The sequence below is a fragment of the Sciurus carolinensis genome, unplaced genomic scaffold (assembly GCF_902686445.1).
Source record: "Sciurus carolinensis unplaced genomic scaffold, mSciCar1.2, whole genome shotgun sequence".
Classification (NCBI taxonomy): Eukaryota; Metazoa; Chordata; class Mammalia; order Rodentia; family Sciuridae; genus Sciurus; species Sciurus carolinensis.
Genome location: NW_025920352.1, coordinates 62,007 through 89,331, shown reverse-complemented (window position 1 = coordinate 89,331; position 27,325 = coordinate 62,007). Strand labels below are relative to the sequence as shown.

General features: G+C 37.7%; 1 protein-coding gene and 1 pseudogene across 1 annotated transcript; one reads left to right on the top strand and one right to left on the bottom strand.

Annotated features, from left to right (window-relative positions):
• Positions 1-17,547: 17,547 nt before the first annotated feature.
• Positions 17,548-18,349, bottom strand: LOC124975632 (proteasome assembly chaperone 2-like; annotated as a pseudogene).
• Positions 18,350-24,550: 6,201 nt separating this feature from the next.
• Positions 24,551-25,678, top strand: LOC124975633 (ubiquitin-conjugating enzyme E2 Q2-like). Its single transcript, XM_047538245.1, is given in 4 exon segments — positions 24,551-24,697; positions 24,700-24,841; positions 24,920-25,052; positions 25,054-25,678. Coding segments are annotated over 4 exon segments (1,047 nt in total).
• Positions 25,679-27,325: the final 1,647 nt, after the last annotated feature.

Genomic DNA, 27,325 nt, shown 5'->3' with positions numbered 1-27,325 from the left:
AGGTTTCAGTGGCAGGAAATTCAAAATGACAACCGCACTTACACCTGGCTTTCTCCAGGTTTTTTGGATATACTCACAAACCCTCTGCCAATGAAGGGGGCTTCCACACATGAGCACTTACCACATGAACCTCAATGAAAACTGGAAAAAACATATGGTGAACACAAAGGACAACCAATCTGGTCCCTGGAGTTTCTCTGAGAGATTGACTTTGAAGTGGCTTGCTTGTGACTTCTTGATGAATAATGGTAGGCTTGAGGCTGAATTGATGTGAGCCTCTACTGGTAGGAATCAGGAGTACCATGGGGTTTTAGAATCTACTCTCCCAATATCATTGGAGCTCCAGTGTCAAGAGGAATGGAGCCCTTTTAGGTACACTTGTTAATTTTGATGGACCTCCTCAAGAGATGCAGCCTAGAATTTGGTGAAGCATAACAAGTACTCAGGGTGTGAGTTGCTCTCATGTTTACCGCAGATCTGGGAATGAATGCATTGTGCTTTGGAGGGTAAGAAATGACACAAAACACCTCTTTCCAAGATCTCATACCGGAAGGAGGAAACAAGAGACATTAGGCGTACGGCATGTGGGCAGGGGTAGAAAGATTTCAGAATAGAAAGTGGATTTGACACTATGCAAATGCTTGAGTTATGCCTTTCTTCTCAGTAGTTCTATTAAAGTGCTCGTTATCATGGAACCACTTCTGGTTTGATATTCATGTTTTGCAATATAGGGTCTTCACACTTGAATATTCATAGTCCTTTGCAGGATTACTTTTCTGAGATTGTGGTGAACTCTTCATTCAGAGAGCCAGGGATTAGGGTTGAATATTCCAGGATCAGCTGGATTAAATTGTAGGTCTTGGTGTGGGAGCTGTGATGTTAGGAAAGCCTTTGCTCATGGTTCTTGTGCCAGAAAAATATAAGAATCATTATACGTATATTTGACTATCCGTTGGGAGCAACAGAAGGAAACAGGACTTTTCAGGGGCACTGATGTACTTGCAATGACATTAGGATTGGTGTTCATGGTTGCATAAAGAATGAACAGACAATAACTACTTTCTGTATTAGTAGTGCATGATGAGGCTGTATAAATATCGAGGAATTTGTGGGTTCAACATGAACAATGTCGAATTTCATTTTACTTCTCTGAAGTTGTTTTCCAGGAAGACCCTCTGCAGTTTTTCTCACGTTTCAAATGTCTTCACTCTCCCCTTTTGAAAATACAGTTTGGAAGCTCTGCACCATTCCGCTTTCAGAAGGGTCTATGTTCAAAGGTGGTGTTATGCTCCGTGAAACTGTGCTCATCATGCCATAACCAGGCTTTATTTCATTCACGGGCTGGTAGGCTGCTCCCTCCCAGGGCTGGTTAGATGATTCCTGACAATATCTCACGGAGCCTTGGGACTGAGGGGCATTTGTCTGGTCAAGAAGACGAATCATTGTGTGAATGCAGATTGGCAAGACATTTCTGCATCTTGAGTTGGTTTGACGGGATGCTGGAAAAATCCCACCAGGCAAGTTTCTAGGTGCAACAGAGTCATAATGCAGCAGCCAAGCAGGTGGGGCCTGGCAGTTGGAGTGAGCACAGAACTACTGTCCTTTCTTGTCACGTCCATTCTGTTCTCCGTCCAACATGCTGAGTGAATGACTCGCTCCCTTCTTCATGAGCCACCAGAGGAGCCAAACCCCTTCACGTGGAACCCACATATCCCATGTTTCAGCTGTCCCCTTTACAGATTTGTACGTTAGTAGGGGAAACCCGACAGATGGAATGTGATGTGTCCCAATTCAATGATCACTTAAGTCCAGACACTGCACTGCATGCTCTGCTGAGCTGAGCACTCACCACCCATCTCCCTGTGTGGCTGCTAGGCCTCTAGGCTAGTTTCCTGAATCTGAAGAGAAGCCGGGAATTTACAGTCCTTGAAGAATGGGGTCATAGTGCAAATCCACTGGTGCTGGTGCTCAGCTTGTTGAGCCACGTCTTCGCAGGCACCACTCCATCCCAGCCTGTTCCACTGGACCTTGTGGGAGCTAATAGCCTGCAGTAGAAACAGGTGAGCAGGACTTCACTATGAATGGTGGGGCCAATGGAACACAGCACCACCTAGCGGGCCTGGGTGGAAGTGCGAGCTGTCAGGCTTCAGTGGGAATCTGCATCCTGCCTGGATATGGAGGGATTTATCACCCAAGGGGCTGAATACCGCTTACAACTTGGTTTATGGTTGACCAGGCAACAAGGATAGAATTATTTCTTTAAAAACACAAGACCCTGGCACCCGCTCCCTTTGTCTGTCCTCTTACCCTCACAGCTGAGCCGGTGCTTGTCTTGAATGTGGGCTTGAAGCAGACAGGAGCTGAATGTTCTCCGGTTGCCATGGGATCTGTGATGCCACCGTGTTCTCAGGCCACTCCTCTGTGACCTCAAGTGGAATCTGGGGTGCAGGAGCCATGTCACGTGAGCCTGTCTTCAAAGTTCATGTTGCCAAGGCTTCACAAACCATCTGGGGTGTGCAACCAACTGCCTTCTCCTACCGAGCCTAGAAGCCCTGCACCCTTCACAACCTAACTGCTCAGAGCCTGCTCCCTCCCCTTTCATTAGAGGACTTCTCCCATGAATGTTTCTCATATCACAGGAGAACTGGAAAGCAATTGCGCTTTTCTGAGTGGAAGTGAATGCACCTGAATGAATGGAAGATCAAGGATATGACTATCAGCCAGGATCACTCTGTATTGAATCTTGAGCATAATAACTGAAAACATAAGAAGCAGAAAATTGAAACTGGATGAAGAATGTTTTCTTTTTGCCACCACGTTTCGCTTCTGGGCCCCCAGACCCCATGAGCCATCAACACTTTCCTTTGCCTTGTTATATCTCATGACAGCATCTGGCTAAATTGCTGAAGCATCCACTCACTGAGGGAAACAGGCATAGCACAGTAGGAAAATCTTCCACTGCCTCACCCTTTCCTGAGATGATGGGCAAGATCCATCACCAAACCTGTCTTGTCCATTATGCAGAGGACTCTGCTGTTTAGAATTTCCAAAAGAAAATGACCAACGGAAGACTATTTAAAAAATAGGATCGAGGAATTAATCAGTAGATTGTGAATATATTGGCTAGTGTATCATATATGAATGATCCCAAAGTCTCCATTCCTAGTCACCAATTGAGCATATTCTCAATCCCACATAGTCTTTCTACTGCCCCTGCTTCTGGCGATCTTGGATCCCTGACACAAATTTGTGCTCGGTGATGTGTTACATCCATTTTCTTCCTTAAGAGACTAGGGGAAATATCTGTCCCTCAGGACACACCCCGACTCTTGGAAACTGACATGCAAAAGAGTTCCTTGCTGGATTGTCATGAACAAGAGGATTAAGAATTCCTTTTAGACATTGTTTGTCTTGGTCATGATTGCTTGTCTGCATACTTTTTCACCAATTAGGACTGTTAGTCATCAAGTGTAGTAACCCACAGCAGACATTCGTGTACTGGTGTTATAGCCCATCACGTAGAGTGATTGCCTCCCATGCTCGAGACCAGGGTTCGAGACCCCGGCAGCACAGTTAGTTCAGGGAAATTACAGACAAATGAGACTGAATCGGGGACTCTCAATACTCCATCCTCTCACCTCTTACTTTTCTTTTCTCCTCTCCTCCCAAATGAATCAACACTGAAAAACAGCACCAGTTTCACGAGCAACCCATTTCCACAGACACCATTCAGTTTGCAAATGTGCTCCAAGACAGCAGTGCTGCACACTCACTGGCCTTTCTTCAGAGAACTACTTCCAACACCTCACTCTACTCTCCTTAGGACAGAGATCACGGGTTTCTCATGAGAATGATTATGCCAATAATTCTTCACCACCTTCCTCCCCTGCACATTGTTCACCAGGTTTCGGTGGCCGGTATCTCAAAATGACAAACGCACTTACACCTAGCTCTCTCCAGGATTTTGGGATATACTCCCATACTCTCTGACAATGAAGGGGGCTTCCACACCTGAGCACTTTGCATGTGAACCTCAATGAAAACTGGAAAACCAAGTGGTGAACACAAAAGACAGCCGCTCTTGTCCCGGGAGTTTCTCTGACAGTTTGGATTTGCAGTGGCTTGCTTGTGACTTCTTGATGAATAATGGCAGGCCTGAGGCTGATTTTCCTTACATTTGTTGACATTTCTTTATTAATTCATTGGTATCTTTTCATTTAGATAGTCATTGACAGTTACTGACATTTTCTGTACTCTAGTCAACAAGCTAGATGCTGGGAGACACCTTGCCAAACAGGATACAGTTCCAGTCTTGAGGGTCCGCAATCTACTGAGGTTTGTCAGATCTACAGGCAAAATACAAATTGCTAAATGGTGTGGGAGTCAAAGAACTGCAACCATTTTGAAATGTACCACACTGGGGACACAGGATGTAGGGTGGATGAAACAACTCTACAGTTCAGTAGGGGGAGTTTGGACTGTGTCTAACACTTCTTCACTCCTGTTCCTAGGATCTGTCCTACCTATACTCACATATTCAAACAATAACAATGTGTGTGGATGAGTAACAATGTTTTGGCATCAAAGGAAAATAATTACCAATACCCACATGATAGAAAGTGTTACTACTACAATATATTCTGGCTTGTAAGTGAATAATAAATAATGATCTCCTAATTCAGATTGTTTGGCTGATAAAGCAATAAAATCTTCATTTGTAAAATTTTTTTATCTTCATAGATTGCATTTTAATTTATTGTACAGAAATGGTGTACAAATTTTCATTTCTATTATATACAATGCAGATTCATACCATTCATATAATCATACATGTACATAGTGTAATTATGTACATCTCATTCCACCATCTTTCATACCACTGCCCCCTCCACCCTATCATTTCCCTCTATGTAATCTAATATTCCTCCATTCTTCTCTCACCCCCACCCCTATTATGTATCATCATCCACATATCAGAGAAGACATTCAGATTTTGTTTTTTGGGATTGGCTTATTTCACTTAGCATGATATTCTCCAATTTCATCCATTTATCTGCAAATGCCATAATATTATTCTTTAGGCTGAATAATATTCCATTCTGTATATATACCACAGTTTCTTTATACATTCATCTGTGGAATGGCATCTAGGTTGGTTCTACAATCTAGCAATTGTGAATTGAGCTGCTTTAAACATTCATGTGGTTGAAATACTGTAGTATGCTATTGTGAACTCCTTTGGGTATAAACTGAGGTGTAGGATAGCTGGGTCAAAATGTGGGTCTATTCCAAGTTTTCTGAGGAGTCTCTATACTGCTTTCCAGATGGGCTGCAATAATTTGCAACTCCACCAACAATGCATGAGTGTCCTTTTTTCTCCACATGCACACCAAAATCTATTGTTTGTGTTCTTGAAAATAGTCATTATAATTGGAGTAAGATGAAATGTTAGAGTTGTTTTAATTTGCATTTCTCTAATTACTAGAGATGTTGAACACTTTGTCATGTATTTATTAGTCACCTGTATCTCTTCTTCTATAAAGAGTCTGTTCAGTTCCTTCCCCCATTATTCATTGGGTTTTTGTACTTTTGGTGTAATGTTTTGTTAGTTCTTTGTACATTTTGGAGATTACTGCTCTATCTGAAGTGCATGTGGAAAAGATTTTCTCTCACTGTGTAGGCTTTATTTTCACATGATTGATTGTATCCTTTGCAGAGAACAAGTTTTTTAGTCAGAATCCATGCCATTTATTGATTATTCCTTTGATTGCTAGTGCTTTGGGAGTTATGTTAAGGAAGTCTGATCCTAAGCCAACATGATGAAGATTTGGGTATACTTCTTCTTCTATCAGGTGCAGTGTCACTGGTCTAATTCCTAAATTTTAACCCATTTTGAGTTGAATTTTTTTCAGGGTGAGAGATAGAGTTTTTATTTCATTTTACTGTATATGGATTTCCAGTTTTCCCAGCACCATTTTTTGAACAGGGTATTTTTTATCCATTGTATGTTATTGACTTCTTGCATAGTATGAAGTAACTGTATTTTTGTGGGTTTGTCTCTGTGTCTTCTACACCATTATTCTGCCTGTCTATTTTGGTGCCAATACCATGACATTTTTTTTTAACTTTTGCCCTGCACTATAGTTTAAGATCTGGTGTTGTGATACCTCTTGCTTCACTCTTTGTGTTCAGGATTTTTTTAGTTATTGTGAGTTATTTATGCTTCTAGAGAATGTCATGATTATTTCTGTATTTCTATGAGGAATATCATTGGGATTTTAATTGGACTTGCATTGAGTCCACTTAGCATGCTTGGGAGCATGGCCATTTTGACAATAGTAATTCTGCCTTCCTATCCAAGAACTTGAGATATCTTTCCATCTTCTAAGGTTTTCATTAATTTATTTCTTTAGTTTTCTGTAGTTTTCTTTGTAGCAGTCTTTCACCTCTTCTGTTAGATTGATTCCCAAGTGTTTTTTGTTTTTGAGACTATTGTGAAAGGAGTGGTCTTCCTATTTTTTTCTTTCTGAATATACATAGCTTATGAATGGAAATGCATTAGATTTATTTGTACTGATTTTATATCCTGCTAATTTCTGAATTCATTTATTAGATTTTGGAGTTTTCTGGTGGAAATTTTTTTGTATATATATAGAAACATGTTATCAGCAAATAGTGATAACTTGATTTCTTCTCATATTCCTTTAATTACTCTGGTCTGTCTAACTGCTCTAACTAGTGTTTCAGGGAAGATTTTGAATAGAATTGGTGAAAGAGGGCATTCCTGTCTTGTTCCAGTTTTTAGAGGGAATGCTTTCAGTTTTTCTTCATTAACAATGATGTTGTTTGTGGTCTTAGCATAGTCTTTACAATGTTGAGGTATGTTTCTACTATCCCTATATTTTTTACTCTTTTGAGCATGAAAGGGTGCTGTATTCTTAACTTTAAGCCTATTGATGTGATTAATTAAGTGTTAATTTCCAGATTTTGAACCAACCTTCCATCCCTGGTACAAACCCCACTTGATCATGGAGCACAATCCTTCAAAAATGTTCTTGTATTCATTTGCCAGAATTTTCTCAAGGATTTTTGCATCTATGGTCATCAGAGATATTGAGCTAATGTTTTCTTTCCATGATGCATCTTTGTCTGGTTCTGGTATCAGAGTGATACTAGCTTTATAGAATGGGTTTGGAAGGGTTTCCTTCTTTTCTATTTTCTGGAATGCATTGAGGAATGTTTGTATTAGTTCTTTGAAGATCTTAAAGAAATTGACTGAGAATCCATCTTTTGATTAATGAGTTTTGACCATTAACACTCAGGGTTAATATTGTGATATGATTTGTATTTCTGGTCATTTTGGCTTAATTTTGGTTTTTAACTTGACTTGGTTTCTCCTTTTATTGACTTTTTCTTTAGAGTTATTTCTCCTTTTCTGTACTTGTATTGTTGTTTTTCAGTTCCTCCTCATGAAATATTATCCTGAGAATGATCTCTACTCCAGGCTTACTATGTGTATGCTCTTTTAGCTTTTGTTTGTCATATAAAGATTTTACTTCATCAACAAATCTGAAGGTTAGTTTTGCTGGGTATATGATTCTTAATTGTCATCCATGTTCTTTTAGAGCTTATATTGTTCCAGACCCTTCTTCTTTTAATGTCTGGACTGAAAAATCTGTTGATATCTGTGTTGGTTTCCCCTAATATATAATCTGATGATTTTCTCTCACAGCTCTTAAAATTATGGCTTTATTTTGTATGCAAAGTATTTTCATTACAATGTGACTTGTTGTGGATCTGTTGTAATTTTCTGCACCTGGTGTTTTGTAAGCCTCTTGTATTTTATTTTCCATTTTATTCTTCACGTTTGGGAAATTTTCAGATCATATTTCATTGAAGACATTGCTCATTTCTTTGGTTTGTATCTCTGTGCCTTCCTCAATCACAAAAATCTTCAAATGGTCTTTTCATGATGTCCCATAATTCTTAAAGTTTGCATTCATGATTTCTTATCAACCTCCCAGTTTGGTCAACTTTATTTCTAAGAGTAAATATTGTGTCTTCATTGTCTGAGATTCAGTCTTCCATAAGATCTAGTCAGTTGGTGATCTATCTATTGAGTTTTAAATTTGGTTTATTATTTCTCTCATTTAAAGTATTTGGTATTTTTTTTAGAATCTCAATCTCTTTATTGAAGTGCTCCTTTCTTCCTATATTTTCTCTTTTTTGACTGTTTATTGGAGTGAACATACATTACCTGCATTTGCTCTCTTACTTTTTGCTTCACGGATGATTTTAATTATGTAGATTCCAAACTCATTTTCTATGATTTCTATAGCCATGCTGTTATTCACTTCCATCCAAAATCTTGCTACACTGGTTTAGCTCCTTCTCAAAGAAATGCCTAAGTGTGATAACAATGCTCCTGTGAAATGACAGCAAATCATGAGACAACTACATATTCCACGTGGAACAGGTTGGCATCCAGTCAGTTGAGATTGAAGAATGTGGAGATTCCAGGGTCCTTCAGATGATGGAACTTGATTTTTCTCCCCCAGGGCTGCTTCTAGGCCTTGTTAGCCTTGGGTCCTGATGAGTGCATGCTGTGACATCCTGGCCGCTCTGCTGATCCCTGGTGATGTCACAGAAATTCAGACTTACAGCAGCACAGCCTCATGGTGCCCATGGCAACCAGAGAAGCTTTTGGTCCTGGCCCTTTCTGACAAAGATTCAAGGAAGGTTTGGTCTCAGCTGTGATATTAGATGGGAAGACCAAGGTAGGCAATCCCAGGGGCCTGTTGTTTTCAAGAAATGTGATCCCAACTTCTTCACCCACTAGAAGGGGAGAGGGAGAGTTGGGGGCATGACATACCTGACCTAAGTGTTCCAGCTCCTTCCTGGGAAATGTACTTCACTGAAAACTGTCAGCCCTCACTACTCTCCAGGCCAGATAGGTGCTGCCATCCTCGTTCAGCCTACACCAGTCATGATGGCCATCTGGTGACACCGATAGTGCTGCAGGCTGTTGGTCCCTACCAGGTTTAGTGTCCAGGAAAGTCACTAAGGCATGTGCAATTGCTTGCTCAAGGATCACCCAGCAAGGCACTGAACCCAGTGGCACTGAACTTGAACACAGCTCCTCTAAGTCTCGGTTCACCAATATATTGCTCAGTTAGGGAAATGGTCTATGGTCCTCACAGACACATGGAGTGAAGGCTGTTGAAATCTTCGAACATAGTGCTATGGTGCCTCCCCTGCAGCTTGGTTGGTTAGGTGATGATTGAGTTGAAAAACATCACCAAACTCTTGCAGGGTGCTTCTCCTTTTCTACAATGCCCAAATAGGTGACAGCTCAAACATGTGATTTTGAACTTCTATTCTAGGTGGAAGTGGGTGCCTGCTGTGCTCCCTAGAGAGGAGAGAAGGGACTGAGTCATTTAGCATGTGTGATGGAAGACAAGAGAGAGCTAGCCAAAAAGTAGAGCTGTTCTTTACACAACCCACCTGCCAGGCCCCACTACATTTGTTACTGCCCTGCAATTAGCTCACCCCCAGAAATTATCTTTGCCTGTTTCCAAGAAACCCTTCAACATACCTTTAAATTCACATATATCTAGAAAATCTGCCTTGGCCTAAGGGTTTATACTCTTGAACTGACTCATGCCTCTCAGACACAGGCCTTCTGTGATGATCCCCAGGCTCTTTATAGCAGGTCCTGGAAGATGCAGACTACAAGCTAGTGTCACATCCTGATCCAAAACTGCTACAAGAAAATGAATGTGATGGATGAAACAAGTGCTTGATAATGATGTGAGGAGCACAGTTTTCCAATGCATAGTATCATCTTCACCAATGCCTCATGTTGCAAGATTAAAAGTGCTTAAAGTTTCAAAACTGAGTATTAAAAAATTGAAGTGCTGTGGACTTTTCTGTAGGGCATGAACTCGAGAAAGTTGTTGAAAATGAAAAGAAATTTAGTGGACATATTCTAAATTTTTTTTCAATTGCTAATGATCTGCAAAATCAAATCTTTCAACCCCTGAGCTTCAAAATAATACACCAAAATAGGAAGAAGAAATTGAGTGATCATTTGGTAAGCAAAGATAATCACTGACAATAACTCAATTTGCAAAAGACATAAATGCTTTTGCAAATTCATGGCTGTCTCATGTTGCTTGCAAAAGACAGCAGATTAAAATTATGCTGATTTTGCATGTCCTACACATAATCAATGAGGAAAGACTTTCCTTCCACCATATGAGCAGCACCTAAGCACCATAATTTGCACAAGTATAAAATTGGAAAGCCAGCTCTGAGTGATAACTCTCAAAGTAAATAGTTCTTCTCATCATCAGATTTTAAAACATAATGAATCTCTACTGAAATGCATAAATGTAGACCTGATATGGTTGAAATCTGAATTTAAAAAACAGAAAATTTTAGAGAAAAACTAAAGTTGTTATGAGAGTTATTGTCCAGGATTAACAGATATTAAAACATTTAAAAATACAAAATATTTTTTTCAATGTTAATATGCACCACAAACATGCTGCATGCCTAATATCACTGATTTCCCTCTTTAAAAGTGAACTTTCCAAATAGATATTCTTGAGTGATGCTTACTCTTGAAAAACCAATCCAAAATTTACACAAAACCATGGGGAAGATGAGAACACTGCCTCCTAAACCCAGGTCTGCACAGCAAGACTTCAGGATATTCATCAAAATGCACTCTACTGTCATGTAAAACTAATTATTTGTAATAATAAAAATATACTAAAAATGAACAAAAACACTATAAAAATGCTTTATTAGTGTTGTGACAGGACCTGCAAAGAAACTGGAAAGCAGTTTTTAAAAATCCATCATGGCTCCTGAGTGACCTCAGAAGAATCTAAGATATTTATTCAGCACAGACTCATTCAATTCCTTTAAGGAAGTCAATATCTTTCCAAAGCAAAGAAAAATACAGTGAGATGACAAAGTGTCAAGAGCAACTCTCTTTTATCATCACTTCTAGGTCTCCCAGCTGACATGTAGGTTGATTTCCATTGCTTCCAGGCTTACCATTCCCCTCAGTGGATGTCATACTCCTTCTTTGCTTATTTTGGACAGCCATATTACTGTCCTTGGGCTTCCCTAGCATTTTGTAGATGGCTCTGATCACACTTCCAGTAATGGTTGGAGTGAAGGATTGCTGGCACTTCATGAACATTAGGAGGTATTGTTCCTCTTTCTTATCCAATATATTGACCAATGGAGTGAAAATGAGGCTTTCCTTGCCTGGGGAAACCACACAGTCATCTTTAAGTCACTTCCCAAGATGTCCAATATCCATAATTTTCCTCAGTATCCACCTCAGCAGTGACCAGGAAGAATTACTTCAGCTGAGTCTCTACTCCTCTATTTCCATCTTCCACTCAGGGTAAAACACATCAGGTAAGGGACTATGCTTGGATTATATAAAGTCCTCTCTGTGACTGGCCCACTCTCAGAGCAGGGGCAGGACTGGGATGTGTGGGCTTCTATTTCTTCTTGAAGAAAAATCCATTATTTTCTTTGTCCCACCCCAGGATTGCTGGCAGCCTTGCCACCTACCTCATTCTTCCTACAGCTGTCTAGTGCCTGGGGGTTGGAGACATTCAGTAGCACAGGGAGTTGGTGACATACGGTAGCTGTGGTCCACACTAACTGAACCGGTAATGTCTGCAAATGTCTGATGGCTGCTCATTTCAAATAACTCACCTGGTTTCCTGGGTGGTCTGCTCAATTGTCTATTCTGCCAGGTTGGGGTCCATAGGGTTGGGGGAATCCATGCAAAGAACTGCATTAGAAAATTCATAGGACTTTGATGATAGGGAAGAATCAGATGCCTGCCTTGATAGTCATAGGCCTGTCAAACAGCAAAATTGCAGGCTCCCTATGTGACTCTTTAAGGTCTTACTGCAGATTCCAGAAAAATTGTTCATGGTCTCATCAGAATGCTGACCAAAGAGGAGAAGTCTATGTCCTCAGGGGAACCAAAGAGGACACAAGTTCCTAGACATAGGCCTGGGAAGGTGACTGGTCTTTGGGTGTTCCTGCATATTTCAGCAGGACTGAGAACTGAGCTTGGCACAGGCTTGAGCTGGGACATGACCATCACGGTAGGGTGGGCAGAAGACCGGCTGCAGAGCCCAGCACTAGGTGGCCAATAGACACCCAGCACAGTGGAACAGGATCAGGGATGGTGTAGACCAGGGTGGTAGTAAAAGAGGGAAGGAGAGAAAGCAATGCAACTGGGAGCCCAGTGGTTAGAGTAATGGGGGGAGAGTGGGGAGGGATGAAGTTATGCAGGATTCAGGCTTAGGAAGTCTCCAGTATGTTTTTGTAATGTGGTTAATTTCTTGAAATTGTTAACTACAATTCTAAGCCCCCACAATATATATGAGAATTACCTTGAAAATTGTGAACATTTAAGAAATATTAATTATAAGTTTTATGATACAATTATGGAAAATATATCACACATAAAATTGTGAAATCAATGACATGACACCAGCAGAAATAAAAACAGTATTGTAAAAGACTACAGGTCAAACAGAATGTCTTATTAAAAACATAGTCTAAAGAAGAACCAGCTCAATGCTGCTGGTTTGCTGTGATTAAGAACCAGAATGACCAATGAGTGCCAAGAATTCCTACAATATGTACACACTCTCATGTGCATTTACAGTTAGCTCCCTAATATTTTAAAGATACAGCTGAAACTGTGCTACAGAGCAGTTCATGACAAAGTAGAATTCATTCAATATATGATTTAGGAGCCCAGACACTAACACAGTGACTATCTGACTCAGAACTATATTCCCAGTGACTCACTGTTTGGTAGTTAGTTAAGTAACTAAAGGACCAAATGAAGGAAATCACAGATAAAAGAGCATACTTTGCAAAGCTTTGATTAAAGACAAATCATCTTGATTGAATACAGTAGCACTTTTCCGATAATCCCAGCAGCCCAATAGGCTGTCTGGAGGATCACAAGTTTGAAGGCAACCTCAGCAGCTTAGTGACAAGTTGTCTCAAAATAAAAAGTGAAAAAAGATGAACTGTGGATTTAGCTCAGTGGTAAAGAACTACTTGGTTCAATCTAAATACAGAGAGAGCGAAAGGATGATCAAAGTGTCTTAAGGCAAATGAATGAGAAATACAAACAAATATTCAAAGAAAGAATGTGCTAGTGTTTCAAAAAGTGAATATGGTGTCTGTTATTAAATTTCTTAATTTCATGCTTTCCTCTGATAGCCATAAACACAGGTAATTATTACATATAACATAACTAAGAAGATTTCTTGATTCATTTCAAAGCATGAATTTATTCCCATTTTTATATAAAACTACTATGAAGAGAATAATTTATCCATGGATAAATTATGGATATGTGGATTATGGATTATGGATTATGGATATGAGTTTTATAAACTGAAAGTTTCCAGGATAGATGTGCAAGTAATCCAACAACTGGGAAAATGAAAAAGAAAATTATTAAATTTATATTATCCAAGGCCAGGGAAAATGTCACATATGTTTCAATCATTGCCTACAAGGCAAAGAAACATTTTTTTTTAATTGTGGAAGATAAGATTCCATGACAGGAAAAATTTTGGTGAATTGTTGTACTTTCTCCTTGTAGAAATAAAGAGAAATCAATTAGAATAATTCTTCTGTAAACAGTATTCAATTTTATTTAAAAACACTAAAATCTATCAGATTGCTATCTCCTAAGATATCTTCACACAGCCCTTATAACAAATCTATTCATTAACTATTTAAAAGAAGAAATGTCCAATTAAATAGAAAATAGTATACTGAGACTTTCAATATAACCATAAATAAGGATAAAAGGAAAATACTAAACTACACTTAGTTACTTCTCATCATTTATGTAAACCCACATGAAGAAATTTAGCTCTGAATATTCTATCCCTTTTCTTTCATCCATACAAATCATACAGATGATGTATTTCTTCCTATCTCATGTTTTAAATGTAAAGCATGTATACGAACTCTCTGCTTCATAATCCAGATTTTCTCTCTGTTTTTTCATGTTTTAAATTTGTTTATCTTTGGAAATTGAATAATTATCACAAATGTGTCATTCAGCTAGAGATTATCTTTAACAGAAAAATTACCATAGCCTTAAGATTTTGAAAATTAAATAGCTTGAGCAATTATTTTCTGTAGCAGGGTGAAGATCAGTGATGAATGACAAATCTAAGAGCAAAAGGATTTCTTAAACTTTATGCTTTATTAGAATATACTTAGGATATATGTGACATTAGAAACAAAACCCAAATAATGCACAAAGAAGCAGGGTAATTCCTAAAAATATGATTAGGAATAAAGTTAAAAAGTATTTTAAAAGGAAAAAATAGAACAGAAATCCATACAAACAATGCTATGAAAACACATAACTGAAATTTACGTTCAAACACTTTAATGCTATGAAGACATAACTTTTGTCCACCTTGTCTGGTTTTCATACCAAAACTACCCGGGATGGCATTTTGCCTGAGATTTAAAAGCTTGTAACTATATTTGAACCTCATTAATCTTTGCCTTTTTTTTCTGTAACTGAGCCTGATTTCCTTGGTGATTGGTAAACTCTTTTTCAAACTGAAAAGCAAAAGAGAAGAAAATTTGGAAATGAAATGCAGTATTCCTTATATAAAAACATATATGATATGCCAATGGAACATACATTTCTGAATTGGTTTGATAAAAGGAATGGTAGGTTTTGTGATTAGTCACCAGAGTCTTTATCTAGGTTTCTCAAGTTCCCAGAAAAATCATTCATTTACAAGGGAAGGCAAAGCCAGAGGTGAAGTCTATGGCTTTCTCTCAGCAGAGAAAACTAGCTCATAGTTATCTATCAACACAGCCTTCTTTAAAATCCCTAAATGTCTCTGTGATTTTGTGTGAAAGTAAGAGAACAAAGAATTATATTGAATTCTTCCCTGCCCCCACTTTTATAACCTAATAATAAAATTTAAGTGAAGTTTATCAAGATAATTTTAAAAATTTGAATGAATCTTACATAATTTTCCTATGGACATACATGAAAACTTAACAGTGAACTCCATCATTATGTACATTCACAAGATTGGGGTACTAGTTAGAATAACATTTCTTCCTTTCTTATATAATTATATCAATATGGATCCTAATGTCTTGTATAACTCAACCAAATTTTTAAAATAAAAAATAATAGGCTCCATCATTGTTTTAATATGTAAAAACAGACTCTACTTCATCTATAACTAGAAAGAAAAAAAATTTAAAGAAAATTAAAAAAATTTGATTTTGTGCATGAATTGTCAGTACTATAATTGAGAGTAGTGTAGGAGGAAAAATTAAAGTATACCTGACATGTCTTATAATTGGTTGTGATTTCAAAGTCCAATGTCAACACTGAAATGTTTTGGAGACCTTTTGTCTCTCTGCAGACAGAAATATTACACATCCTAAAATGAACCATATATCTTGCTCCAAAATGACAAGATGGGATGTCTGAGATGCACTTCTACCTTTAGTACATGCTAGTACAAAAACAGATTCACAGACCAGGTTTACTTCTAGTCCACTATTCACTTGTTCTTTTAATTCTCTGTCAGACTATGCTGGCTGACTGCCTGAGGATGCTGCTTTGTAAGGGTGCCTTTATTTTTTATAAAGTAAAACATGTCCTTTGGGGAAGAAAAGAAGAATTATGTCACTTCAAATATACAATCAAGGGAACAGACATTTGCCTTCTTTGCCTGCCAGGGGCCAATTTGAAAGTAGTGAGGTCCTGGAGCCACAGAGTTGACTACAAGTGCTCCAGTCAATTTTAAGAGCACAGTGTGGTGATGGTCAGGGACTGGAACACTGTGGGATGGGAGAGATACTGGCCAATTGATACAAAATTCCAGCTAGACAAAAGGAAGGAGTTCAGGTGATTTATTATATAACATTGGTGAGTATACTTAATAATAACATTTTATTTTTGAAAATTCCTGAGAGTTGATTTTAAATATTCTCCAATTTCTTCTTTTTCTATTTGTGTGACTTCTGTCTGCAATGTTGAAAGGGAAAATGTTTTGGAGATAAGCAATCCATGAGATTTGAAAGTCAGTTATGCCACTTATTTTCTACATTCTTCAGTTGTTTTTCCTTTTTAAAAAAATTTAAGCTAAGAATGTTGATGATAATAATAACTGCCCCCTTAAATTATTAAATATAAAATAATAAAATAATAATCATAATGTCTGCCAAATATGAGTTACAACATAACATAAAATATCATCCATCTCTTATAAAGTCTGAAGGATATTGTATATTCAATAAAGGATTTTTATCATTGTTTTTATTTGTCAGTGTGTGATAATACAAATTCAGTGGTTTTTATCAGACCCATTCTACATACAAAGAATAACCAAATCCCAGAGAATGTATCTTGATAAATAAATTCTGAAAATGCATATAAACCAGATTTTAAAACCTCAGAAAACATAAGGTTTAGAAATCTCTTCTTTTACAGTGATTAAAAGAGATTTTAAGAACTGTGTGTTGGGCTGGGGAGATAGCTCAGCTGGTAGAGTGCTTGCCTCGCAAGCACAAGGCCCTGAGTTTAATCCTCAGTACACACACACAAAAAAAAGAACTGTGTGTAGTTTGAGAAAGGATATGTGAGGGTCAGTGTTGATTCTCTGACTACAGAGTAAATTCTAATTTATCTAAGTAGGTTTGTGTTGTTTTTTCTTTAAGTACACTAGATTATTTCTTCCTTATGGTTCTGCAATTGCTAAATAAGAGTTATTTTTTTATATTTTGAAGTAAGAATAAAATGTTCAGCTAATGCCAGTGGTGTCTATCATTTTTCTACTGGGGAATATTTTTTAGTACAGAGAACTCCCCTCCCAAATGCCCTTACCCATAGTTTATAGGCTAGGCCAAGACATACCAGACAGGTTTTGGTAGATTGTCATCCTCACAAATGTCTGCTAAAGGCACTCAAAATAGTTGTCCTGCCTTTCGAGATTTTGCTGGCATAAGCAAGGTGTCTAAATTAATGCTCAATCTACAGCAACAGACCAAGTTTATTTTAGATCTTCTAAGAACATTCCAAACTGAATCTCAGAAGATTTGAGAAAATGAGGGAAACCAGTGAAATTCACATATCATTATTTCCACAATATCTATTTTAGAATATGTTTATTACAGTATCTAAAGGATATAAAATTCTTATAGATGTATTTTCTTAACAAAAATCCCTATTAAATTACATTATAATATATTATAAATTATGGGGTAATTTATTTTCTGTTTCCTTTTTACTCAGGAAATAAAATTTTGCTGTTTGAAATTTACATTTATTACATATGTTGAAAAGTACAGCCAAAGATCTTTTGCTCATCCTTTTCCTAATGCATTCTTGCAAAATCACATTTTTATATATATTATTTAACAGTTGTTATTACAGTTGTGCTGGCAGCAAGTGTACAAATAAGGTACAGAACATAAAACAGATCAAAACAGTACAGGGGGAAGACCACTGCCAAAGAGTAACCTCCGAGAACTTGGAATTTTCCATGGCATGATAGGCTTTGTAGGGTCATCATTCTGTAAACAAATTTTGATGATCTGAAGCCATTCATTAAAATACTCAACAAGACCTAAGGTGTCTGGCATATTGTCCCCCTCAGAAAGAAATTTCAGCAGACTAACCATTTGGATTTCTTTAGAACAGATTTCATTACAGAGTGTATTTGTGATCCCTCCTCCTGGAACACGGACACAAAACTAAGAATCATCCATGTGAGGGATACATGAACTTTTTTTCCATTTCTTGCCAGTTAAGGTTCTTTATTTTATTTTGAATTCTTATGTGCACAGAAGGTGTAAGCAAGTACTGGAGGAGAGTACTGCACAACTGGAGATTATTGTGCTTGTAGGACTGACTGCTTGAAAGGACAATGACTTTAGCACAGCCACTACTTTCCATCCAGGAAAGCAGATTTTCACAGAATGACTTGGATATATACTTGTTAAAAATGGATCTCAACTGAAGAACCACAAACTTCCTTGAAGGCAATAAATATATTTCAGCATTTTTACAGAGCTCTGTTGAATTTTCTTCTGCAGTTGCATATGGATTGCTTCCAAAAATTGGCACCAGGCAATCAGTATAGAAGTAGCCAATCTTATGCAGGTTCAATGTGGAAATGATCAGATCTATTGTAAGCTGACCAACATTTCCAATGGATACTGCTGGCATCAGGAGGGTGAAGCCTGATGGGTCTGGCACCCAGTCCCTGCAGTGAACAAACATGATTGTGGTGGGCCAGGAGAGAACCAGGGCCTCCAGAGGCTCAGACAGGAGCTGGTGCCTCTGCCTCACCATTGCCTGGAGCATATTTTGTGTTTCTTTTGGCGAATATAATTGAATTGTTGACTTGAATTTGCTGCTAACATTTCAAAGATAAAAGAAAGTTTCTCTAATTGAAGAAAAACAACTTTAAACATGATATATGCCCACACATATATTTTTCACATTTAAAAAAATAAGACTAGTCATGTAAAAATGCTGAAGACTGAATAAGGCCATAGTTAAATAGTGGAGAAAAAAGCAATGTGAGAAAAATAAAGTGAAGGGTAATAAAAAGAAGAGGGGAAGGTGAGAGGAAAAAGAGAAGAGGTATTTTTTTCTATTAAGTCATTCTAGAGAAACAAGGAATGTTTTACTACTTGATGTCTCACTCTTCTACTGAGAATAAGGAGCTAATTTTCTAGATTATTTTTTTCTTTCTTTGCACCTGAAAAATCTGTCACAAATCTTTCTGGTACACAATTTTAGAAAGTATGTTGAGAACAGTCTGGACAGGCTACAAATATGAGTGAAAATAGCCTGTTCATGGTGACAACACTGGTGGTAGTAAAGGGAGCAAGAATAGTGGTGGTGAAGATAAAAGAAGGTATAAGAATAAATGAACTGTCACAAGAGAGGAACAAAGCATCAAAGGCAGTTAGAAGAAATTAAACCAAGTTAACTCATTTAAAAGGAGGGAAGTGAAGTGAGGGCCAAGAACATGTGGCACAGTGCTTTACACTGTGTCAGAAAGGGGTTATGTGGGAAAGGTGTCCTTAGAAAAATAGGAGGAGTTAAGGAAAATGGACTAGGACAGAGATCCATAATATATAGTTATATGCTAAAATGATTATCTGAGTAAAATAGGAAACTTCACAAAATGAAAGATTGTCTTTGAGGATCAACAGATTATGATGAGGCACCTGGATTTATTTATTAGTACTTTATTTCCTTGCAAAATGCCTTATTTTTAATATCAATTGTTAAAACACTCCATTCCACTCAATAATGGTGTTCTACCAGAAATATCTGGGAAATTAGTTCACCCAGCTCTATTAATCATAGGGAGTTATGACAAATGTATCTTTCCTAAATACTGATGTGCTGGAACCAACTCAGTCCAGTTCAGGATGGACAGATGTGCTATCTTCTCCTACCTCCTAAACTGGTGGTGTTACTTTAGGAGATTGATACTGGCAATGATGGGCATATTCTTCCAAGGGAAATAGGCACACACTGGATCAGGGCCTGGGGTTCTCTCCTCCCACCTCAGGAGCCAGTAGTTATTTTCTAGTATACCATTCTTTGAAATCTCTGTCCCCCCCAAAAAAAAGAAAATTAAAAAATCAAGAGTAGCAGGTTAAATTAAGTCTTAAACTTCTATGTGTACAGGTTGAAGTGAATTAGAGCTACTAGTAAAATTTACAGAAAAAAGTTATTGTTATTCTTATCTCCATTTTAACTTCATTGATTCACTAAGTCATTAAACCAATAGTTCCATAAAGCTAAAAACTAGGACAGGCCTTCCACCAGAACAAACGAACTTTATAGATGGCAAGTTCAATGGAGCCTTTCACAGATACAATATCTAGGAAAACAAAGCATACCTCAAATTCAACAATTATGAGGCTACTTCACCATGATGATTTACATTTAATGTAAGCCTGGGAGAGGAATTCAATTAATTTTTTATTGGAACCATGTATGCCATATGAAATATTTTACTGTAAGAAAAATCTAATTTAAATTTACAAATGCACTGAATAAAAGAAATCATTTCCAATTACTCACACATCCTTTAAAACAATGCCTGGAAGATAATGCTATTAGTCATAATATATGATAACATAAAATCAGACTCTGTAACTGAGAGATATATGCATCTCTGAACACTAAGCAAAGTCCCCATCTTCTAAATTATTTACATTTCACTCATCTCTTATCAAGTGGCATTGCTTTCTCTAAAAACTTATTGCACTGCAAACAAAACACAGTCTTTTAAAAGTTACACTGAAGATGTCAAGGTCACTTAGGAGGGAACAAGTAAATCCACCAATGGTATGATATTATTTGGAAAGAAAACCATGTTGACTCAAGGAATAACAAGACATTTTAGGTAAAAATGTGGAAAACTAATTACATTATAATGTACAAATACATAAGGCATTTAATTTTAATCACCTCCTTTAATTTTCTGCTTATTTATCAGAATGGATACAAATTTCTAATTCTGGTAATTTCACATTGGTTTACATGCTCAATTTCAAAAGGTTCACTGCAATTTAAAGCTACAATATGATTAAAGGAAGTTCATGTGTTTGCTCATTCAAGCTTGAAATAATAAAAACTTTTCTGTAATAAATTAATTATTATTCTTAATAAGGAAAAATAGGAAAGTAACGATCTAAAGAATGCTTATGAAAACATATATAATCTTAAGAAATAAACTGATATTTTAGTGTTCTCACACCCCAAGAAAAAAGAGGATAATGCATATTTATAGATTTCTCTAATATTTAAAACATTTTCTAAATAAGCTTTAATGTGGGTTTAATACAAACTCTTCTTGTAACACTTGTTCTTTCTCTAAATGTCAACCAATTCCACATGTTGCTATTACCAAGATACCTTTTGCCTCACGTGAATTTTCCAGGCCAAAGGTAATTTAAGTGTATTTGCATCACAGAATCCCTTCCACCTACAGAAACCATCTAAATCAGACATAATTTTTCAATGAATAATACAAAGTTATTCCTCCCGATGGAAAACCCTTCAAAAATAGTATGCCTGCCTGCCGACCCCCATGCTGAGGTGGGACACCATTGCTAAGCCTTCCATCCTGCCCCCCCTACTGTTGAGGAACACTGCACTTGCCTCTGTGCTGACTCAGTGCACCCTCAGTGGGGCTCCCCAGCTTCTTTGGAAGCTGGTGTAGGCATTTTGAATTATTCCTGAGTGCATGGCTATCATCATCGGAAGGGGAGCTCCCTTCCTGAGACTCCTATAGGAGACTAGAGGCCCTTTGAAAAGACACAGGATTCAAGAAGAGGAGGTATTGGGAGACTTGGAACCAACTCAGAGCTGCAGGGTGAGTCTCTACCACTGGGTGAGGTTCCCTAAATGGGTTGGTAGTCCTGGGATGCAGGGAACTGTGTTGAGTAGAGTTGCCCAGTGAGATTCCCCCACTGGAGCTGTGAACCTGGACAACTGGTAGCATTGTAGAGGAGGACCACCCAGCAAGAGGCTTCAGCATAGAGTAACAATCCCAGGTCTGGGTGGTAGAACCAGTCCCCAGGGAATGTTGTAAGGAGGGCCACTCAGAGAGAAGGTCCCTCACAGGGCCAGGCCCTCAGCCCAGGTGGAAGTTCCAGGACCAAGGGAACATCACAGAGGAGGGCTGCCCAGCCCCAGGTGGTAGTTCTGGATCAAAGGGAACTTCTCAGAGGAGAGTTGCCCAGTGAGATGTCTCCACCCAGTGAGTCTTCCCCACTGGGGGAGGTTTTCCCACCAGGGCGGTAGAACCAGAGACACAGGCCCAGACCAGATATGCTCCAGTTCTCAGTCTAGTCCCCCATTTGAATGACCATCAGTCAACAAGTGGAGGCACCTCTGTCCACAAACAGGAAATACACTGCACCTGAAGGCCACCACTCCTAGAGAAGCAGCTTCCTGTGGAGCACTGCATTATCAAGTTCCTCCAAGACTTCAGTCTACTGAAAAGTAGGAGGTGAATTTTTGGAAATCTACAGGGACACTATAAGTCAATAGAGGAAATATGCAATAACTCAGAGTTTCACTACTAGAGGGGTAGATAACTGACAATATGAGAAAGCAAGGGAAGAAAATGTCCCAAACAAACCTAGATGCTACAGCAATAAAATCCAATGACAGCATAGCAGAAGAAATGTCAGAAAGGGAGTTCATAACATACATAATTAAAATAGAGAAGCAAACAATGAGATGAAAGAGCAAATGAAGTCTTTGAATGATCACACCACTCAACAGTTAAAAGAGCAAATGTGTGAAGAAATAGATCATTTCAGTAAAGAGTTAGAGATACTGAAAAAAAAAACAGACAAAATCCTTGAAATGAAGGAAACAATAAACCAAATTTAAAACTCCATAGAAAGCATAACCAATAGGATAAAACACCTGGAGGACAGAACCTCAGACATTGAAGACAAAATATTTAACCTTGAAAACAAAGTCGAACAAACAGAGAAGATGGTAACAAATCATGAACAGAATCTCCAAGAACTATGGGATATCATGAGAAGGCCAAATTTAAGAAATATTGGGATTGAGGAAGGCTTAGAGAAACAAACCTAAGTAATGAACAATCTATTCAATAAAATAATATCAGAAAATTTCCCAAATCAGAAGAATAAAATGGAAAATCAAGTACAAGAGGTTTATAGGACTCCAAATAGATAAAATTAAAATATACCCACACCAAGACACATTATAATGAAAATACCTAACATACAAAATAAAGACAGAATTTTAAAGACTATGAGAGAAAAGAAACAAATTACATTCAGGGTAAAACCAATATAGATACCAGCAGATTTTTCAACACAGACACTAAAAGATAGAAGGACTTGGAACAACATTTTTTGAGCTCTGAAAGAAAATGTATGCCAACAAGAACCTTATACCCAGCAAAATTTATCTTCAGATTTGAGGATGAAATAAAATCCTTCCATGATAAACAATAGCCAAAAAAACTTACAAAAAGAAAGCTGGCACTACAGAACATTCTCAGAAAAATATTCCATGAGGAAGAGATAAAATACAATGATGTAAATCAGCAAAGGGAGGAACTACGCTAAAGGAATAGTCAAATAAAGGAGAAACCAAGTCATGTCAAAAAAATGAGCCAAATGACCGGGAGTACAAATCATATATCAATAATAACCCTGAATGATAATGGCCTGAACTCATCAATCAAAAAAACATAGACTGGCAGATTGCATTAAAAAGAAAGATCCAACAAAATGCTGACTGCAGCAGACTCATCTCATAGAAAGAGATACCAACAGACTAAAGGTGAAAGGATGGGAAAAAAACATACCATGCATATGGACTCTGCCAAAAAGCTGGAGTATCTATCCTCACATCAGATAATGTGAACTTCAAGCCAAAGTTAGTCAGAAGGGATAAAGAAGGACATTTTATACTGCTTAAGGGAAGCATAAATCAGCAAGACATAACAATCTTAAATATCTATGCCCCACACAATGGCTCATCCATGAACATCAAGAAAATCCTTCTCAATTCTGGAAATCAAATATACCACAACACAATAATACTAGGTGTTTTTAACACGCATCTTTCACCACTCAGATCTTCCAAACTAAAATTGAAAAAAGAAACCATAAATCTCAATAACAAAATCAATAATTTAGTCTTAATGGACATATATAGAATATACCATTCAACAAAAAGCAAATACACTTTCTTCTCAGCAGCACATGGATCCTTCTCTAAAATAGACCATATTCTATGCCACAAAGGTAATGTAAGCAAATACAAGAAGATAGAGACACTACCTTGTATTCTATCAGATCATAATGGATTGAAATTAGTAATAAATGACAGAGTAAACAACAGAAACTACTCCAACACTAGGAGATTAAATAATATGCTATTGTATGTTGAATGGATAACAGAAATAAATAAAAAAATTCTTACACGCAAATTAGAATAAAGATATATCATCTCAAAATTTCTGAGACACTTTGAAAGCAGTACTCAGAGAAAAATTTATTTCATGGAGCGCATTAAATAAAAGAAGAAAAAAATCAACAAATAAATGACCTAACACTACAACTCAAAGCCCTAGATAAAGAAGAACAGAGCAACGCCAAAAGAAGTAGAACACAGGAAATAGTAAAATCAGATCTGAAATCAATGAAATTGAAATCAAAGAAACAATCAAAAAATTGACAGGCTGGAGTCAGTTACAAAGGGAGCAGCTGCTCAGGCTGACATACAGCTTCCCTCTAAGGCAACGCGCCCCTCAACATTTTCCAGCCCAGCTCCAACGCCGGTCGCTGGGTCAGGGAGAGGCCGAGTTGCAAGAGCGCGGCCCTGGCAGGCCCCCCGGGGCGGCTCCTGGCCCAGCTCCCCTTCCGCACCCCTCCCGCCAGAGATGAGGGGAAGATGTCTCTGTCAGGGCTCAAGACCGAGCTGAAGTTCTTGGCGTCCATCTTCGACAAGAAGCACGAGCGACTCCACATAAACAGCTGGAAGCTGGACAAACTGCACTGCCAGTTCCTGGTACCGCCGCTGGCACCGCCGGGTAGCTCATACTACAGCCGCCGCTCACACTCCACTGCAACATCACGGAATCTTACCCATCTTCTTCACCAATATGGTTTATGGACTCCGATGACCCAACTCTGACATCAGTTCTGGAACTTCTAGAAGATACTAAGAACAACAATTCGCTTCGTCAGCAATTGAAGTGGTAGATATGTGAACTCTGCAGATTATATAATCTTCCTCAGCACCTGGATGTTGAGATGCTAGATCAACCACTACCCACGGGTCAGAATGGAATAACAGAAGAAGTGACTTCAGAAGAGGAGGAGGAAGAAGAGATGGCCGAAGATATAGAAGACTTGGATCATTATGAGATGAAGGAAGAAGAGCCTATTAGTGGGAAAGTCAGAGGATGAAGGAATTGAAAAAGAAAATTTGGCAATATTAGAGAAAATTAGGAAGACTCAAAGGCAAGACCATTTAAATAGTGCGGTGTCTGGGTCAGTGCAAGCTTCAGATAGACTTATGAAAGAGCTCAGGGACATATACAGATCACAAAGTTATAAAACAGGGATTTATTCAGTGGAACTCATAAATGACAGTTTGTACGATTGGCATGTTAAACTGAAGAAGGTTGACCCTGATAGTCCGTTGCACAGTGATCTTCAGATCTTAAAAGAAAAAGAAGGCATAGAATACATTTTGCTTAACTTCTCTTTTAAGGATAACTTTCCCTTTGATCCTTCATTTGTTCAAGTGGTATTACCTGTTCTCTCAGGAGGGTATGTGTTGGGTGGAGGAGCATTATGTATGGAACTTCTCACAAAACAGGTTTGGAGCAGTGCCTATTCAATAGAATCGGTCATCATGCAAATGAATGCCACCTTAATCAAAGGCAAGGCCAGAGTGCAGTTTGGAGCAAATAAGAATCAATATAATCTAGCAAGAGACCAACAGTCCTATAATTCCATTGTACAGATACATGAGAAAAATGGCTTGTACACTCCTCCAGAGGAAGATGGCTAAAATATGTTGACTCTCATATGTTTGGACCAATGTTGCTTTAAAGAAAATCTTCCCAACATGCAGATACAAGCTTTGAGTGCCCCTATAACAGCAGTACTGAAGATGTTAGCTAATAGATATTTTAGTGGATAATCTGTCAACTGACATCCAGTATAAGTTACAGCCATTTCATTTTGCTCACTTTAGTTATTTTGGATTGAACAGTGGGACCTTTACTGTATTTTTCTGATAAATACACTTACTGGCCACTCCTTATCTCTTTTTCTTGAAAAGTGAAATCTTTTAAGCAGGCAAGTCAGCATCAGGTTACTGCAGTTGCGACTTGGTAGTGACTTTCCTATGTTGAGTACATGGGTTATGAGGATTTGCAAAATACTGTTCCATTTAGAGCCAATAAAAGTTTAATCAATGTTCAATATTGGTCTAGAAAATTTTAAGTCTTCTAAACCACAGCCTTTTTAAGGCCTAAAACCATGTTATGATATTGCCAACAAAATGACAGGAAATTTACTCATTAAATTGTTAAACATTTTTTATGGCTATATGAAGATATGAACTGTTTCCTGAAGGTATGCTCTTATTTGAATTGTACTTTTTAGGCAAAGCAAAGTAAGGCAGTACCACTTAAGGTTGTGAGTAGTAATTTTCACTGGGGCAGCAGAGTCTTGCTGGGCTGAATCTGCTTCTTGTTGGTTCAATATTTCTTATGAAGAAAAGCCACAATATAGAGCTTGAAGTTATTTAAAATACTAAGTCATTTTACCTTTCCATTTTATTAACGGGATGTTGCAATTATTTGCAAACTAATAAACTTATAAAGTGATTGTCATGAATAGACTTCCTTGAGCAAAAAGATATATAGTTAAGTACAAAAAGATACCTGATTTGGAGATTCTTAATTTTTTTGTTGTCATGACAATGACTTTTACAACCAAAAGACTAATAGGATCTCTTAATTTTTTTGTAAAACCTGACTCAAATCAATGTACTCTCCATTTTATTGTCTTACATGAATCAGTCCTGTTTAATTGGTGAGAAATTTTTTTAATACACCCAAGTTTGATTTAAAAATAAAATCTAGTTATTAAGCACTTTTTAAAAGAAATCCAGAAGCACATTTTTTTCTGCACAAACCAGTTTCAAAGTTCAAACGCATTTCTTATGCATTCGCTTTAAGATTCGGTTTTTAACTCTGTAAACCCTATTCAAGATATTTGGCACTTATGCATTATTGTGTTTCTTTTGAATTTAATTTGGTTAGGCTAGTAGATAAAGATTTCCTTTCTCTTGCTCACTTTGTTACATTTATATAAAGCTCTGATTGCCAGTTGCTCAGATAACAAGTGACAAGGCAGAATTCTTTAAAGCATTAAAGTTCCTTAAGCCTAAGGCTAAATCTTGAATATATTATTGAATTTTTTAATATCCTGATAGCTAGCAAATTGACAACTGTACATTTGGCATGCTTTGTTATTTGGATTTTATTTTTAGTTGCAGATTTATTTGGCAATGTACAGTAAATTTTCTAAACTTGCATCAAGTTTATTAATAAAGAACCATTTAAAAAATAACACAAGCAACAATAGGTGTTGGCGAGGATGTGGGGAGAAAGGTACACTCATACATTGCTGGTGGGGTTGCAAACTA